Genomic DNA, 16,552 nt, shown 5'->3' with positions numbered 1-16,552 from the left:
CATGCTCTTCTTTAACCGACACAATAATCCAGCATGGTGCAATGCATTTCATATAACAGTCATCTTAGGACCAGAGATGTGAAAGGAGTCTGCCAAGAACACGAGTCCAAAAGTTGCAAAGGCTAATTGTGAACACACATCTTTTGAATACAAGTGTCTGGCTCTTGAACACTAAACTACTGTCTTAGCTAGTGTTCTCCCTGAGAAACCCTAGCATTGTTCCAGAGGCTGGGGAGGCTAACATATTTACCCACCAGTCCTTTCTCCCATTGGTTGAGGTTGCTGTTGAAATGAATACCCTTGAGGTGTGAAGCAGACAGATGCTGGAAACTGCCACAGTGACAGTGAACTCAGTTGGGCTGAAGGGACTGGGGTAGGGTATCAACAACATTGTCTAAGCTTTCCTTTGGGGAAGACCTAATGCGGGTTTGCTGCTTAGAACACTGAAGCATCCGAGAGGCAGACTCCCTTCTCTACTAATCTAGGTCAGTGACTTAGAGACCATGATGGGCAGGGTGCCCAGGAGCTGGCCTTGCCCAGGTGAGGCTCCCTTGAGTGGAGAGGCAGCATGCTTACAGGCTCTGAAAAGCTGGAGAAGCATACACTGGGGTGTTTTTACCTGGTCTGAGATTGGTAGAGAATATGGTGACTGTGAACCAGGAGTAGTTGTAAGCTACCCAGATCTTAGGGGACTCATTCTTTTCTTTGTCTACCTTGAACTTGCTGAAGGCTTCCATTCCTAGAAATAACATTCTAGTGTGTCATTTTGTGGCAAAAGAGTCCAGTCATCAGCCCTGGGGCAGTCCCATAATGTTTCTTTCCTCAAACTCAGTATTGATGACTATATTTCCTGGTCGTTGCTCTTAGGGGCTTAGCATGCCCTACTTTTTCAGGGTGAATAGACAAGTTGCAGTCATACTTGGCTGGCATTTACATAAAGACTCACTGAATCTCTGGCACCAGGAACCAGAAAGTATTGAGTGGTAGGCAGTCCCAACCCAAGTGAGGCAGAACCTCCTTCCTTCTCTGTGTGCATAAAAAGCTTGGAACTTGTTGGATTCACTCAAAGCACCTAAGTCTGGAGGGAGCCAAAGTGTATAGTAACAGATTACCGGTGTAGTCTGAAGCCACGAAATCTGCTCACCTTTGATCTTCTCTTGCTTCTGGATCTATGGTATCTCTTGCCATTTCAGCAAAGGAACTGGGAGTCCTAGACAGCTTTCCAGAGTCCTTGTATGCAGATAAAGCCTTAACTTTGGATCCAGGGACAAAAGCATCTTTTGGACAAGGTAATTTCAGCTCAGAAGCCATGTGTCTAAGCTTTCCTTTGGGAAAGACCTAATGGGTGTCTGCTAGCTTAGAGCACTGGAGCATCTGGGAAGTAGGCTTCTCTCCCCACTAATCTAAGGCAGTGGTCTAGAGTCCATGATGGGCTTCGTTCACTGCTGTCCTTGGGGAGCCTTGGGGGACCTTGGGGGAAGGCACAGGATACTGGAGGAGCTAGGGTTACTTCCAAGAATACAGGTGATGATTTGCTTACTTCCTGTCCATGGATAACTATTGAACTGAGGATCCTGAGGCAGGGGTGGGGGGGATGTGAACAACTGGCTCTCACTGTGGAGAGCTTATGGCCTTCTTAGGGAACTTTCTTGGTGCCCTAACCAGAAGCCCAGGGACAGATGACTCCTGACAGTCAAAACACCTAATGGAGCTTGTGATGTCTACATGCAAGATCCTTAGAGATGCCTCTTCGGATGAAGAATAGGGGAAGATGGGGATCAGAGAGGCAGATTTGCTGACAGTATTTAGTAGTGTTCAAGCTTGAAGACAGGATAAGAGGTGACTCACCAGATATGCAGGAGACTAGAATAGAGACAGATGAACACCCTCTCCTCTCCTCTCCTTCCTTTAAATCCAGAGCCCTGTTGCACTGAATGGTGCCTGAGGTGGTGCTCTGGAACCTCCTAACAATCACAGATATGATGGATGGAGAGCATCCCAAGGCCATCATAGTCTGGAGAACCAGGACTACCAGTCATAACAGAGATGGGAGTTTCCATTTGGGGGTTTCTGGCCTTGGAAACTCCCTTCCTTAGTCTCAGATGTGCCTCTGGGACAGGAGCTTGGGAGCAGCTTTCTTAGAATTTTTACACAAAATTCCGGGGTTGGAAAAGGGAGAGAAATGGATGAGACATTTCTCTTCTTCCCTTTTCCACAAGACCTGCTGCTGACAACCTCCTCTCCATCATCTGATTTACATTGTCCTCTTCACAGGAAGCCCTGAAGCCAAGATGGCCACCTCCCAAGGTGAGTGGTGAATCACAAACCAGCTTGCAAATATCTCCATCCTGCCTCACCAAAGACAATGCAGTACAGGGGCCCCTATCATTTACATAGCTACAGATGCATTTGCTCTTGCTAATATAGTCGGATCATAAAACTTGCATCTGAAAATCTCAGAGCATTTAGATCTTTCTTATGTATATTCAGAATTATTTATATATTTTGATAAAGAGCATAAAGGAAAAAACAAGAAACTGATGACCAACTTAAATATTTTTGGTTTTGTTACTACCCAGAGACTATCAATTAAAAAAAGACAAGTCACTGATGTCCCTAGAAAAAAGACAAACCTTGAAAATCTCTGGGGGAGTAAAAATGCAGGTAGATCCTTACAGATGCTTTGATCCACAAACCAGCTCCTGGCTTATTTTCCCTCCCTTTCTCCTTATAGCCACTCTTTCTCAGAGCAGTAAGTCTACCCCTAAGGATTCAGAAGCCATTATTACCAGGATGCAGCGAGAGTCCTGAAGTTTATAACAACCTCCTATGTGTTCTGTGCTTTTCTGTCTTTTGGCAGCGGTAGACTATTCCAGAATCTTTGGTGTTCATGATTCTCTACAGATGGTGTGGGTCCTGAATGGAAATTCTTTAATAACAACTCCATTTAACAATGAAGTCAGTCCTGGTGAGTGACAAAAAGCCACTGTTTCTTCTTAAAAGGGCACCAGTTCCCCTGGGGATGGGGCTGTGCTTGCATGATCCTGGCCTTCGGCTGTCCTACTTCTGGGACCAGCGTTCACAGGAAGGGCAAGCAAGGACAAGATGGTTCCCTTCCACAGAGGAAACCTTGCACCTAGAAATGACGATATGAGGTGTTGACAGCTCTTCTTACCAAGAGGAAATGTCTTCAGATAAGAAGGAATTGTCCACTCAAGCAGCAGTTGACCTTCTCATTGGAGTTTCTCTCCTTTAAATTTCAACAATTGTTACCTATGCCCTCAGAATCAAACTCAATCATCTTTCCACTACATGCTCTCCTAATTCAGTGTCCTCTCTTCTAATATTGAGGGATATTCCTTCCTCCCATCAAAAGTCAGTCTATCTCAGCTTCTTTTCCTCTTGCTAGGACTTCAGCATTTGATTTATTTCTTCTCTTCCCACGTGTTCCACCTTTGTCTATCTACTGGATCCTTTCCATCACTGATAGACATGCTCTAATATAATATTTCTAAGTTTAATACTAAACAGAGTTCTTTTGATTCCAACATTTCATTCCTACTACCACTCGTTTTTCCCATCTGCCAATCTCTATACAGTTCTATGTACAAGTCATAGCCAAGTTTCACAGAAGAGCTGACTACATAACTTGTCTCCACTCACCTTCTGCTTTTGTTTGCATCAAACAACATGACTTCTGAACTGTTCTCTTAAGTTCCTTTTCCCAAGCTCACCAGATACACTCTTCTGTCCTCATTTATTTGGATCTTCAACTGCAGTCAGCATGATTAATAACTCTTTCTTGAACACCCTTTATCTTCTCCTTCTGTAAGAACATTCCCTTGTGGTTCACTGGCTTCTTTTTGGCATTCTCCTTTCTGATTTAACTTTCTCTATACAATCTCCAAATACTGGGAATCTTCAGATCTCAGTCTGCAGTTATTATGCAACCCTGCTGAAGGTACTGGGAGCTGGTCTCTTGGATTGATGGATCACCTCTATCACTCTGGCATTCATGCTTCCAAGCAGAAGTCCCCTCTGAACAATTTACCCATGTCCTCTTGATATCCTCTCAGACATCTCTAACTTCATCTATCCCAAGCAGAACTATGGATCTGACCTCTCAAAACTGCAGATCAGCCCAGTCTTCCCTATCTTCATTAGTGGCACTACCATCACCTGTTTCCTCCAGCCAGAAATGCTAGAGACATCCTTGATTCCATCTCTGTCCAATCCAACAGCAAAGACTGATGAGTCTGTGTGTAAAATATGACTTATTTCTAAGACAAGATCGTATCTCACCTGGACCACTGCCATTGCCTCCTCACTGCCCTCCTTCCCACCTCATTTGTGTAGCTTCTCATCCATTCTCTACAAAGTAGTAAGAGAGACCTTCTGAACTATATTAAATGAACAGTGTCTTTCCTATGTGTTTGTGTTTTAGGGGTGGTAGGTGGGGGCTAATGGGGAGTTCTCAGGGACACCAGTCTTCTTTCAGAGCCACATAGGGGACTTGATCCAATCCTTTCTCCATAACACTCTCCCTCCAGACCCCCTCCACCACCCTATTCCCATGTCTTCATATACTAGTTTCCTCTTACCTTTAAGGTCTTGGTTTGAAAGAGAGATCTTTCTTGACTCTTCTGTGTAAATTTGGTCTCCTACTTTCTCAAGTTTTGGTCCCTTTCCTCAAAGCAGACCTTGCAATTTATTGTGGTTCTGGTCATTTTGCCACTTACATCTTTCGGTCTCATTTTCTGTGGGGAGAATGACAGTGTCTCTTTTATCATCATCTAAATCTCTGCGGCCCACTTGCATCCTTGTCTGAGTGGGCATTCAATAAAGAGTGCTGACTGGAGAATTCTCAGTATGCTGCCCAGAAGGATAGATGCAGAATTCCCAGGTTCCTGGGCTAACTTAGTTGGGAATTAAACTTAGCTGATAGTGACAGAAAACCCACATACCTGGGACTTAACTAAAAAGTTTACTTAAAAAAATAAGTTTATTTCTTTCTCATGAAAAAGAAGCCTAAGCAGGCAGGCTGAGGTTGGTATGGTGGCTTCCACGATGCTTCCATAGTCCAAGGATTCTAGCTTTCTGATTTCACAAGTTCAAGTTCTCCTCAACCATCACCCAAGTATTTGAGGCAGGCAGTAAGAAGACACAAAGTATAAGAAAGACACTTCTCTGGCTGAGTCAACTCCTTTGAAAGAACATTCTTAGAAATCCCACACAACACTTCCATGATTATCTGATGGGCTATGACTTCAGCATATGATCAAACTTAGCTGCAAATGTGATGGGGAATTTTATTTTTATTTTTGGATTGCAGAATGTCCTGGTAACATCTGGGGTTCTGATATTAAGGAAGTGAAAGAAATGGGCTTCAGATAATGATGAAGGGTCTCTGCTACATGTGACTAGGAGGAAACTGCTGGGGGATTCTGGCTGCTCTACATTCCCTTCACTGGGAGGAGTAATGTCAGGTCAGAAGGACTGTCCTTTCTGCTCCTTGGAGCCTCATACCTGTTTCCATTTTTCCTTGTGTTTCCAGTCAGTCTTGATTTAATGACATGTACAGACAAAGAATTCCATCATGCAGGGAAAGGCAATCCAGTTTACCTGGGAATCAAGAACAACCATCTTTGTCTTTTCTGTGAAGAAATTCAGGGCCAGCCTACTTTACAGCTTAAGGTGAGTGGTTGTACAGTTAATGAGAAAATCACTGTAAGATGTACTTTTTATTTCATTTAACATATCACTGAATAAAAATAACATTTTTTCAATCCTGGGTTGTTGAGGGTAAGGAAGGAAACGTGACTTGGCTGTCCCCCAAGTCAATAAATGCTGCTTTTTGCATGGGCATAACACTCATGGTAATGTATAAACATTCTCCAAGAGCCAGAGGATACACACACGAGAATGTTTCAGGAAGGCCAAGGAATGGTGGTTTCTCCAACCTCAGTTTTCTTTAACTGTCTCCCAGAAATCCTGCACAATGCTGGGCTGCTCCCACTTAAACAAAGGTCGCTGTGTGAAAGAGGAGACAAGGGGGAGATCAGTAGTCTGAATTTGGTGGATTATATGCCTATGGTTCCTGTCCTGAGGTAGCATGTGTAGTTATGAAGCCAATCTTTTTGGATATGATGAAAGCTTTGAGATTTAAACCCACTTGGAGGCTGATAATCTTGGGAGACACCGGCACCTGTGGATGGGTGCCCGCCAAGAGCACCCACAAAAGATGCTGAAACCCCTTTCTGTTCTCAGGGAAGACAGGGCTGTCTCAGAGAATCAGAAGCACCTTGTATCATAGGATCCTGGGGTGGAGTCAAGCTATTAGGAGCCAGTGGGTTCTCTCTTCTGACACCTTGTGTCCTTGCAACTGTTTGTGTCCCTGGCCCCTGGCCCTCCCTTGGGGGAAAACAATCACTCTCAAGGGCTATGTTAGTTTAGACTCTCTCTGAGTAATCTTCTCTAATAAACCCTTTTCCTGATCCTAGGAGAAAAAGATCATGGATGTACACAATGAGAAGAAAGGACAGAAGCCTTTTCTCTTTTTCCATAATAAGGAGGGCTCCACCTCCACTTTTCAGTCCGTCTGCTACCCTGACTGGTTCATAGCCACTTCCAAAATAGCAGGGCAGCCTCTCATTCTCACCAAGGAGAGGGGCAAAAATTACATCACCAACTTTTATCTAGAGCCTCAGGACTAAATCCAGCCTGGGCTGTGGGTAACTGATTCCAGGAAAGAGGATCAAGCTTTCAGAGAATCTTCCATTCGGAAACTTAGTAGGTTATCTTCATAGACCAACGTGCACTGGTGCCCATCCGTAGCCCACCTCACTCTCATCACCCAAAACCACCTCTTCCTCTAGACAGCCATTTGTGCTCTATGCTTCCTCATCTGAACATCATCCCAGTATGAAATCTGAATCACTTTTTATTCTTTCCTGATCTTGTCCTACCATCCATTTAGCTGTCAAGTCCAGTTAAGTCAACATCTCAAATGCTGTACACACCTCTCTATTCCTTTTCCTTCTGACAACCCATGGCCTAGAGATGTGAGTTCCAAACATTTTTTCATACAACCGTATCAATAAAAGAGTATTATTTGTTAATTCTCTGCATGTTTATTATAAATATTATAATATGTATTCCCAAAGATGAATCTAACGTTTCTATTTGAGTAATCTCTACACTCCATGTGGAGCTCGAACTCATGACCCTGAGATCAAGAGTCATATGCTCTTCTAACTGAGCCACCCAGGCCCCCCACCAAAGATGAATCTAAGGATAAATGTGAAATATAAATGAGTGGAAAACTGTGAGCTGTACATTTATGATGTAGCCACTTTTCTGTGTGTATGTATGCATGCTTCAATTAAAAGTTCACTTTTAAAAAGAAGAAAGATAAGGATGAAATAAAAATTTTAAATGTCTTGATCATCATATGGATTCAGAATATCATTAGTCAATAATTTGACATCTAATAATACTTTGATTAAGATTAATTATTTACTGTAGTGAATTTAAATCAATCAGTATTTCAAAGAATCACTTATAAGGGTGCCCGGGTGGCTCAGTCAGTTAAGCGTCAACTCTTGGTTTCAGTCATGATCTCACAGTTTGTGAGTTTGAGCCCCGTGTCGGGCTATGTGCTGGCAGTGCAGAACCTACTCAGGGTTCTGCCTTCCTGTCTGTCTGCACCTCCGGAGCTTGCTCACTATCTCTCTCTCTCAAAAACAAACAAACAAACAAACAAACAATAACAATGAAAAACCCAAACTGCCCATGGGTCTGAGCTAATCCTTGAATCCCCTCTTACATCCCGCTGGCATGCCTCTTACTCCAGTCATTGCTGTCCAACCAGCTCTGAGAAGGTATAAATAACCTGACAGCACGTCATCCCAGCTGTACCAAGCATCTGTCTCTCTCTGCTCGGAGGCTCCTAGGACACCATGGGGAAAGACTTGTAGGAACCCACTTGGTGCTCACACATGCACACACTTGGAAGTAAGAGGAAGCAACACCATGAGGAACCCTTGACCGTTGGGGGAGGGTGTGGGAGTGGATGGAAACATGCTACTTGCGTTGATCATTCAAGTGTACAATTCTGGGATGCATTCTACCTGTATTGTACCTTGGAGGGTCCCAGTAGGATTGAGTCATAGTCACCCATGGCAGTGCTGAGCTCAAGAACATAGCCTTGCATTGGCTTACCTCATTTCCTTGCTATGGTTTCTCCAGACTTCAGTCCTGTTGCCTGGGTTCACTTCTCATCATCTGAATGCAAACCCTTGTCTCAGGTTCTGCTTTCTGGTATAAACCCAGAGTAAGACAGATTCAGTCAAAGCAGGCTTCTTTTGTCTACCAGCTACGCTCAACGCATTGGATTTCTTCCCTCGATGACTCTGCACATGCTTTTGCAAACATTTCAGACACTTTCATCACTGTGTATCTTATCTGCCCCTTCTGTCTTCCTACATCTGTCTAAAGTGTTCAGAAGCTGCTCCTCGTCCTCCCAATGAAATATGACATCCTTATCTTCTTTGAGGTCTATAGCACTTTACCTGATCACGTGACATTTCTTTTGTTAGACTCTTGCAGGAGTTTTTTCTCCTTGTCTTGGCCTCTTTGCTCTGTTTGCAACCAAATTCCAGGTACATGAGAAGACAGACAGAGAGTGTATCTGTAATAGCCCTATACTCCTTAGGTGCCAAATCTTGCCTCCTACATAACAGCTGCTCAAAAAATATTGTTAAAACAAATGAATTCTCACTGCATGTTCTAGCATCTTCCACTGATACCCAAGTGTGTCAGAGTGGAGTTGCTTGATCATGGCACAGAAAGCCCTAACTGCAAGAAGAGTGCAAGGAACATCAAAGCTCCTCAGAGAAGCTGGGGAAGGAAAGCACAGAAAGGCTGCCTAGGAGCTTCCCTGCCTCCTTCCTGTATGCCAGTCTGACCTCAGGGGACTGTATTTATGTTAAGATATCCTCTCAGGATGGGATGAATATAGAATCAAAGCACAACCCCGAGTTTCCCAGAGAGCCTCCAACCAATGCCCACTGAGTGCACGGCCTCTTCTTCTTGGATTTTGTCCAAACCATCACCAACGTACATTCATGCACTCAGAAATCATTTAGGGTCACTGGAAAAGGACACCAGGGGAATTCAGTGTTTCAAGTTTTTTCTCTGACAAGGTCAGGATGCAGCACCCGATGACTCCAGGGATGACTATTGGAGACTTGTAGCAGCAATGAAATGGACATGTAGTGAGCAAGTTTTCTGAGGAGGGCTGAGAAGAATGTGAGTTCTGTAAACAGCTGAATGTGTAGAAAGAATAGTAGACAGTGATGAAAAAACACAATGTAACCCTTGGCTGTGCTTATAAATATTAGCTTCTCAGAAATCCCAAGAGCACTGGACATGAGCAGGGGGTAGATGGCCAGCCTGCCCTACAATGCACCCTGTTCTCTCTGACAAAGGTGAGGAAGTGATGGTGGTGAAGGAGGAGGAGGAGGAGGAGAAACCATAGAAGGAGCCAAGAGGTGTTCTCAGATATTTTACTGGCTTTCTTAGTTTGAGGGAGGTTTTAGTCTATTTGAGCTACTATAATGAAATTCCATAGACTGGGAGGCCTAATAATGGCAAACATGCCGTCTCACAGCTCTGGAGGCTGGAAGTCTAATATAAGGGTGCCATCACAGTCAAGGTGAGGGCCCTCGGTGGATTGCAGACTTCTCATTGTGTCCTCACATGGTAGAAGGGGAAAGGGAGGTCTCCTAGGCCTTTCCTAAATGGCTATTAGTCTCATTCATGGGGGCACTGCCCTCAGGATCTAATCACCTCCCAAAGGCCCCACCCCCTAGATCTGATCACATTGGGCATTAGGATTTCACCATAGGAATTTTGAAGGAATCAGACATGCCTATTCCCACACCCCATCTTCTCTTCCTCAGTTACTCAAGACAGAAACCTAGGAGTCATCCTTGATTCCTCCTTTCCTTGGAATCCTACCTCTGATTCATGAAGTCTATCTCCAAAGAAGACTACCTTCAAAAGACATCTCCAATCCACCCATCTCTCTTCAACTTCTCTGCTACTCACCACTCCATGCCAGGTAGCAACCATAGCTCACTGGTGCTGTAAATCAGACTCCCGACTCGTGAGTTCTGTCTACTCTTCCCTCTGCCCATTCAATCTGGTCTCCTCAAGCTGGACAGGGTTATCTCCATAAATGGAGATCTAAATTATGTCGTATCAATGTTTACCCCTTCAATGCTTCCATTTGCACTTAGAAGGAAATACAAATTCCTTACCATATGTTCAGGGTTACCTGGATGGCCTGATCCCCCATCTCCAACCCCTCTTCCAGGTAATTCTTTCTTTCCATGTCTATTCTCAGTCATGCCAATCTTTCAGTTCCTTGAACGTGCCAAATTCTTTATAGCCTCTGGACCTTTGCATATGATGTGCTCATGCACAGCCCTATACCTGTATTGTTTTACTCTCATTCTCTGCTTTTCTGGCTCCTTCAAGTCACTTCTTTATATGTCACCTTCTCAGAGAAGCCATCCTTAACCACCATGTCTGAAGTAAGCCCCTTTTTCTACCTCCTGAATTTTCTGTCTCTCGTTTTTGACTGTTTCCTTCACACAATTGGTAATGACTTTATCTGTTTTTATCTCTACTTCCCTCCTTATATACATTACAGTCCTTGATTGCAGGGAAGTAGTGTTTGTCTAGTTTACCACTATATCCCTAGTCCCTAGCACAGTGTCTGTATTTAATGAATATATGTTGAATAAATATATTGCTAATAAATTAATTAGTGAATGAGTGACTGAGAAACTGACTTCCTTCCCAGGCAGCCTGCCCTCTTTTGTGAGATTGGCCTCATTTAGAATAAAACCTTCCTTCCTGTTCTGAAGCCACAACATCATGGAGAAAGGAGCTCTATGTCCACAGAGTCCTTCAGCTTTGTGAAGACTACTTTGGCTGCCTTCCTCAACCTCTCTTTCTCCTCTGACATTATCCACCAAGGAGGGAGAACTGTTCTTCCTCACTCCTGATGTCTCCTGCCATCACACACCTGCCCTTCCGCTCTCCCTCCCTCTACCCAAGTGGGGGCAAGACCATATGTCCCAGTGCACACCTACTGTCTTGGTGTGACTGCCCATACCACCTCCTTTCCCTTCAACAGTGTCATATTATATGATAAATTATGTGGTCACCCTACCTATTAGAAAAAGGGATAGTGTGGCTCAGTTGCTATTCGCCACTTTCCACTGGGAACCAGCTGAATTGAAGAAAGCATCTTTATAGATGTGAAAGGACAGAAACATTTTGTGGAACTGTCCTGAGTCAGATGCCTGGACCATGTTCTATCTGAACATGGGAGCTCCCTGGTGTCAGTGACAATACTTCCCAGGGCTGAGTGAAGGAATTCTAGTGAGGAGCACTGCCGCCTGACAGGTCCCCAGCTTCTCAGAGTCTAGGTAAGATCACCACTGTGAGTATCCTGGTCCCTCAAAACAGATTTAAAACCCCTCTGTTACAAATCCAGAAGAAAGAGGCACTTTCTCCAAGGCCGAGACTCTGGCTTATAGCTTTTCCCAATAACCTCTTCCCAGGTCCCAGTGCGGGGAAAATGTGGGCTTTTCTAGAGATTTGTGAAGACAGAAGACTCTTCTAGCATTCCCTCTGTCAGCAGATTTTTTTTTTTACAAATACTTTATTGTCAAGTTGGTTTCCATATAACACCCAGTGCTCATCCCCACAAGTGCCCTCCTCCATGCCCATCTCCCCCATCCCCCTCACACCCATCAATCCTCAGTTTGTTCCCAGCATTCAAGAGTCTCTCATGGTTTGCCTCTCTCCCTTTCCCCCACCATTTCCCCCCTTCTTCTCCCCCATGGTCCTCCGTTAAGTTCCTCCTAGTCCTCCTATACGTGCAAACATATGATATTTGTCCTTCTCTGCCTGACTTATTTTGCTCAACATAACACCCTCAAGGTCCATCCATGTTGTTACACATGGCCAGATTTCATTCTTTCTCATTGCCATGGAGTATTCTATTGTATAGATAAACCACATCTTCTTGATCCATTCGTCTGTTGATGGACACTTGGGCTGTTTCCATGTTTTAGCTATTGTTGAGAGTGCTGCTATGAACATTGGGGTACATGTGCCCTTATGCATCAGCACTCCTGTATCCTTGGGTAAATTCCTAGCAATGCTATTGCTGGGTCATAGGGGAGTTCTATTGTTAATTTCCTGAGGAACCTCCACACTGTTTTCCAGAGGGGCTGTACCAGTTTACATTCCCACCAACAGTGTAGGAGGGTGCCCGTTTCTCCACATCCTAGCCAGCATTTACCCCTGTGTCAGCAGATTTTTAAGGGACAATGGGGTAATAGTCTTCAGAAGCAGTTGGTGGAAACTCCCACCCCAGCTCAGAACTTTGAGATATGTAGGAGGGTAGAAGATAATCCCAGAGGCCCTCATGACTCATGTAAAGAAGACAGGGTTGGGCAGAAGGCTTGGAACCATGAGATTTTTCTCTAAGGGAGCAATGGGTCAAGTGATGAGATGCTCAGTCCCAAAAAGAGTTTGAACCTGGGAGCTACTTAAATCTCTCAGAGGGTACTTAACAGTGGGTAGAGGCAGGGTGACACCAATAGTCATATCCTCCCTGACAACCCACACACCCCACCTACTGAAATCTGATGAAGCCAAACTACACCCAAGGAATGCCTTCCCTGCAGACCCGAAGCCAGTGTCCTAAGAGGGGGCTCTGCCTTTCCTATTTTTGCTCTTGGCTTGCAGCATTTTGACCCTCGGCCTGGTAAAAAGGTTCCAAAGCCAAAGCATCATCTCCTCTTCCCCCTACCATTCTGAGAAAAATGACAAAGAAGTTAGGACACATTGACTGGGATATTGCTAGGAGGCCTGGTAACAGGTGAGAAAGGGGAGTGAATACTGCAAAATCTAAAGAAATGGCTGCTCTAAAGGAAAAGAAAAAAATGAAATATTTTGACGTTTATACCCAGATGATTAGATGGCCTCTTATAAATGGGTTGAAAAGGAAACAGACCAAGGAGTAGAAGGACCCAGCAGTCACAGGATGGGGGCTCAGCTCTGGAGAGGGGCACAGGGATTCTTGGGAAGGCATAGAGAATGCCTTTCCTGAATGGATCTGAAGATTGGGCTAAGAGAAGGAAGATGGTGTGGGGCAGGATTCTATTGTTTACAGTTAAACATTTTAAAAGTTCTATCTGGCTTTTAAAAAATATTTATTTATTTATTTATTTTGAAAGAGAGGAAGGGAGAGAGAGAGAGAATCCCAAGCAGGTTCTGTGCCCAACATGGGGCCCAATCCCACAACTGGGCGGTCATGACCTGAGCCAAATTCAAGAGTCGGATGCTTAACTGACTGAACCACCAGGTACCTTCCATCTGGCTTTTTAAAATAATGTGTATATGGGGTACCTCTTTTCTCTAAAGAGGAAACCCAAACTTCCAGTAAATACACTTGAGAACATCAAGTTCATTTTTCACATTCATTTTCACCCGGATGTTGGAGTTTCTACCTCAATCCCTGTCTTGGTGACAAAGTCAATGATAAACTAGAACTTCCATCTCCTGACCCTTCTGTGGGGGCCCAAATAGCTCAATTCCTGGATAGGCCATTCTCTGGCCTTCAGAGGCTCTTGAGCCATGGAATGAGTAAGCACTTGATCCTGCCCAGAGCGCCTCATCCTGATTTCTCAAAACCAGGAGCCCAGAGATGTCCCTCTCCTGCTTTAGAGTAAGGTGGATGCTGTAGGAGGCCCAGCCTTGGTGATTCAGTCAATCAGAGGAGGCTGTGTCTGGGCAAGACAAAATCTAGGGCTGTACTGCCCTGCCTACATTCCACCTGAAGGCAATTTGCCCTTCCCTGCGTTTCTCCAGTCTGGAGAACATAACTGAATCACCATAAGTGTAGCAAAATAATTGCTAAGACTAAACCTGAATCTATAGAGTGGGAGGAGCCCTGGCTCTAGATTCCTTCTTCTGAGCCTTAGGTATGGTTATAGGTGCTTGAGAAACAAGTGGCATCTCTCTGTGTCCCTCTCCGTGATGAACATGGGTGTCTGTAGGCATCTATGGCCACAGATAGAGGCTGTGTATCCACCATGTCCAGGTTCTTTCTGTCATGAGCTGTCACGGATATTCCTGCATCAATAACGCTTTGCTGTTTCTGAGTCCCTTTGCGAGTCATTTATGGATTCTCTCAATAGACCAGAGAGTGCAACCGTATGCTGTTTTGGAAGACCTGGCTCCTCATAGAAGACCCAGCTGGTCCATATTTCTGGTTTTTGTACATTCTTCAAATCATTACATTAATAATGGGATTCTTCTATATCCTTTTTGTTGTCTTTTTATTTTGTCTAGTTTTAAACACATTCAAGTACCCTGTAGGGTACTTGGACTTCGTAACTGCCAGATATGATGTGGAGGCAAATTCTCATCAAAATCGAATACTAAATTCTATGAGCTGATTTGACTCTTTCATTGACTTAGATCAATTAAAGGAATGTGTGTTTGGTACTACCAAATTTGCATGGATAATTTTGTGTTTCTTAGTCCAATTTAATTTATGCCTCATAATTAGGGTAGTTCTGCAAAGAGAGAATTTCCTTGGGCACTTCTCTCCTTGAGAGAATGAATAACAGGAGTTTCAGTGAGCCTTTGATGCTGACATTTGAAGTTCAGTGGTATTCTTCCTCTTCAGGTTAAATGACAGCTTGATAGGCACCTTCCTCTCCTCCATTACAAAGCCCTAAGTGGGGCTGAATATCCCCAGAGGACAGATTGTAATGATAACTTGGGCCAGGAAACAGCTTGGGATCTGAGCTTTGCACTTCCAAAGCAGGAAAGATGTTTTTTTTTTTCCCTTCTTGCTATAAGATGGTGGAGAGGAGTCTTTAGAGAACAAAGTATCCAGACCAGATCCACAATACCAGCTCCAGAGGGCTTCTCACTGCTGGCTGGGCTCAGGGATCTGCCCGAGAGTGAAAGATATGAGAACTAAATTAGCTAATGGCATAGTTTTTATTTTTTTTTTATTTTGTTTCAATCTAAGTAGTTAACATATAGTGTAATAATCGTTTCAGGAGTAGACCAGTGATTTATCACTTACGTACAACACCCAGTGCTCATCCCAACAAGTGCCCTCCTCTATGCCCATCCCCCATTGAGCCCATCCCCAGCCCCCTCCCTTCCAACAACCCTCAGCTATTCTCTGTATTAAAGAGTCTCTTATGGTTTACCTCCCTCCCTTTTTTAAATCTTATTTTTCCTTCCCTTCCCCCATGTTCATCTGTTTTGTTTCTTAATTTCCACATATGAGTGAAATCACGTGATATTTGTCTTCCTCTGACTAACTTATTATTCTTAGCATAATACACTCTAATTCCAACCACATTGTTGCAAATGGCAAGATTTCATTCTTTTTGATTGCCGAGCAATAATCCAGTGTGTGTGTGTGTGTGTGTGTACCACATCTTCTTTATCTATTTGGCTAATGACGTAGTTTTAACACAAATGCTATTTATCTCTGACCCATCCTTGCTGGTCCTCTGTGCAGAGCAAGTTAATGTCATTCCTTCATTTTCTTTTCTTCAACCACTCTTGGCTTCTGACCAAAAACCAAACTCTTCCCCTTTCCATCTGGGACCAGCAACAGATGAGAAGGAAGGGGCCCAGAGGTAGGGGACCAGAATGCTAGCTGCCCAGGAATGCCCTTCCTTGAGGCCAGACCTGGAGGGGGGGGATGTAGCTGGATCACTCTGCATACTTTCCATTTGAGAATTTTGAGTCCCATTGTTATAAAATTTAATATTTCCACAGTTAGTATATGTACTATTCCTCACTTAGTGTGTTTGTGTGTGTGTGTGTGTGTGTGTGTGTATACAATATATATACTATTGTCAGAGTTGAGTTTTTACTTATTATTAAAACAAAAAGCCTAGCCCCGCCAATGCCTGAGTGTCCCCTGAGGGAATGTTCTCAGTTGGGTGGTCTTGAGACCTGATGGGGTGGCCTGGCCACAGACTCTTGCTTGAACAGAGACTCAAGAAGTGACACTACTTTGTGTGAATAAAGTAAATATTGACACTTGAAAAAACCTGAAAACAAAAACAAAATTATGGTCATTATGGTCATTCTGTCCCAGACCCTGTCCTGTGGTACTTCTATTTCTTTGCAGATAGAAGAGCTTTCTTACTGGGAAATCAAGTGGTTCTGGACATGTCCATTTGTTTTCAGGAAATCTTTGCTCCATGTTTCTTCTCTAGAAAGTCCAATTCCTATAAGAAGGAAAGTTAATTTTCTAATGGGAAATATCAAACCTGGCTGTGACCTCTGGTTACATCACTGTGATGGTTCATACAGAGTGAGATGTATGATAGTCGGTGACATCTTTAGTCTCAGTCCAGTCTGGCTACAAACTGAAGAGGCTGACTAATGTTGGGGAAGATACAGGATAGTGAGGACTAAGGCTCAG

The 16,552-nt window shown here is 43.9% G+C and overlaps 1 protein-coding gene across 1 annotated transcript; it reads left to right on the top strand.

Annotated features, from left to right (window-relative positions):
* The first annotated feature begins 1,203 nt into the window (after window positions 1-1,203).
* IL36B (interleukin 36 beta) lies at window positions 1,204-6,713 on the top strand. Its single transcript, XM_077773454.1, has 5 exons — window positions 1,204-1,289; window positions 2,275-2,307; window positions 2,861-2,968; window positions 5,555-5,694; window positions 6,501-6,713. Exons 2-5 carry the CDS (start codon window positions 2,292-2,294, stop codon window positions 6,711-6,713), a joined length of 477 nt encoding a protein of 158 aa, XP_077629580.1. The 5' UTR covers window positions 1,204-1,289; window positions 2,275-2,291.
* Window positions 6,714-16,552: the final 9,839 nt, after the last annotated feature.

The sequence above is a fragment of the Crocuta crocuta genome, unplaced genomic scaffold (genome assembly GCF_008692635.1).
Source record: "Crocuta crocuta isolate KB4526 unplaced genomic scaffold, BGI_CrCroc_1.0 scaffold67, whole genome shotgun sequence".
Classification (NCBI taxonomy): Eukaryota; Metazoa; Chordata; class Mammalia; order Carnivora; family Hyaenidae; genus Crocuta; species Crocuta crocuta.
This window is presented reverse-complemented; position numbering and strand designations above follow the sequence as displayed.

Bases quoted from the DNA above. Each gene is read 5' to 3' on its own strand.
- IL36B (XM_077773454.1), top strand. The intron at 2,969-5,554 runs GTGAGTGACAAA...TTGTGTTTCCAG, and splicing joins TAACAATGAAGTCAGTCCTG to TCAGTCTTGATTTAATGACA. The intron at 5,695-6,500 runs GTGAGTGGTTGT...TCCTGATCCTAG, and splicing joins AGCCTACTTTACAGCTTAAG to GAGAAAAAGATCATGGATGT.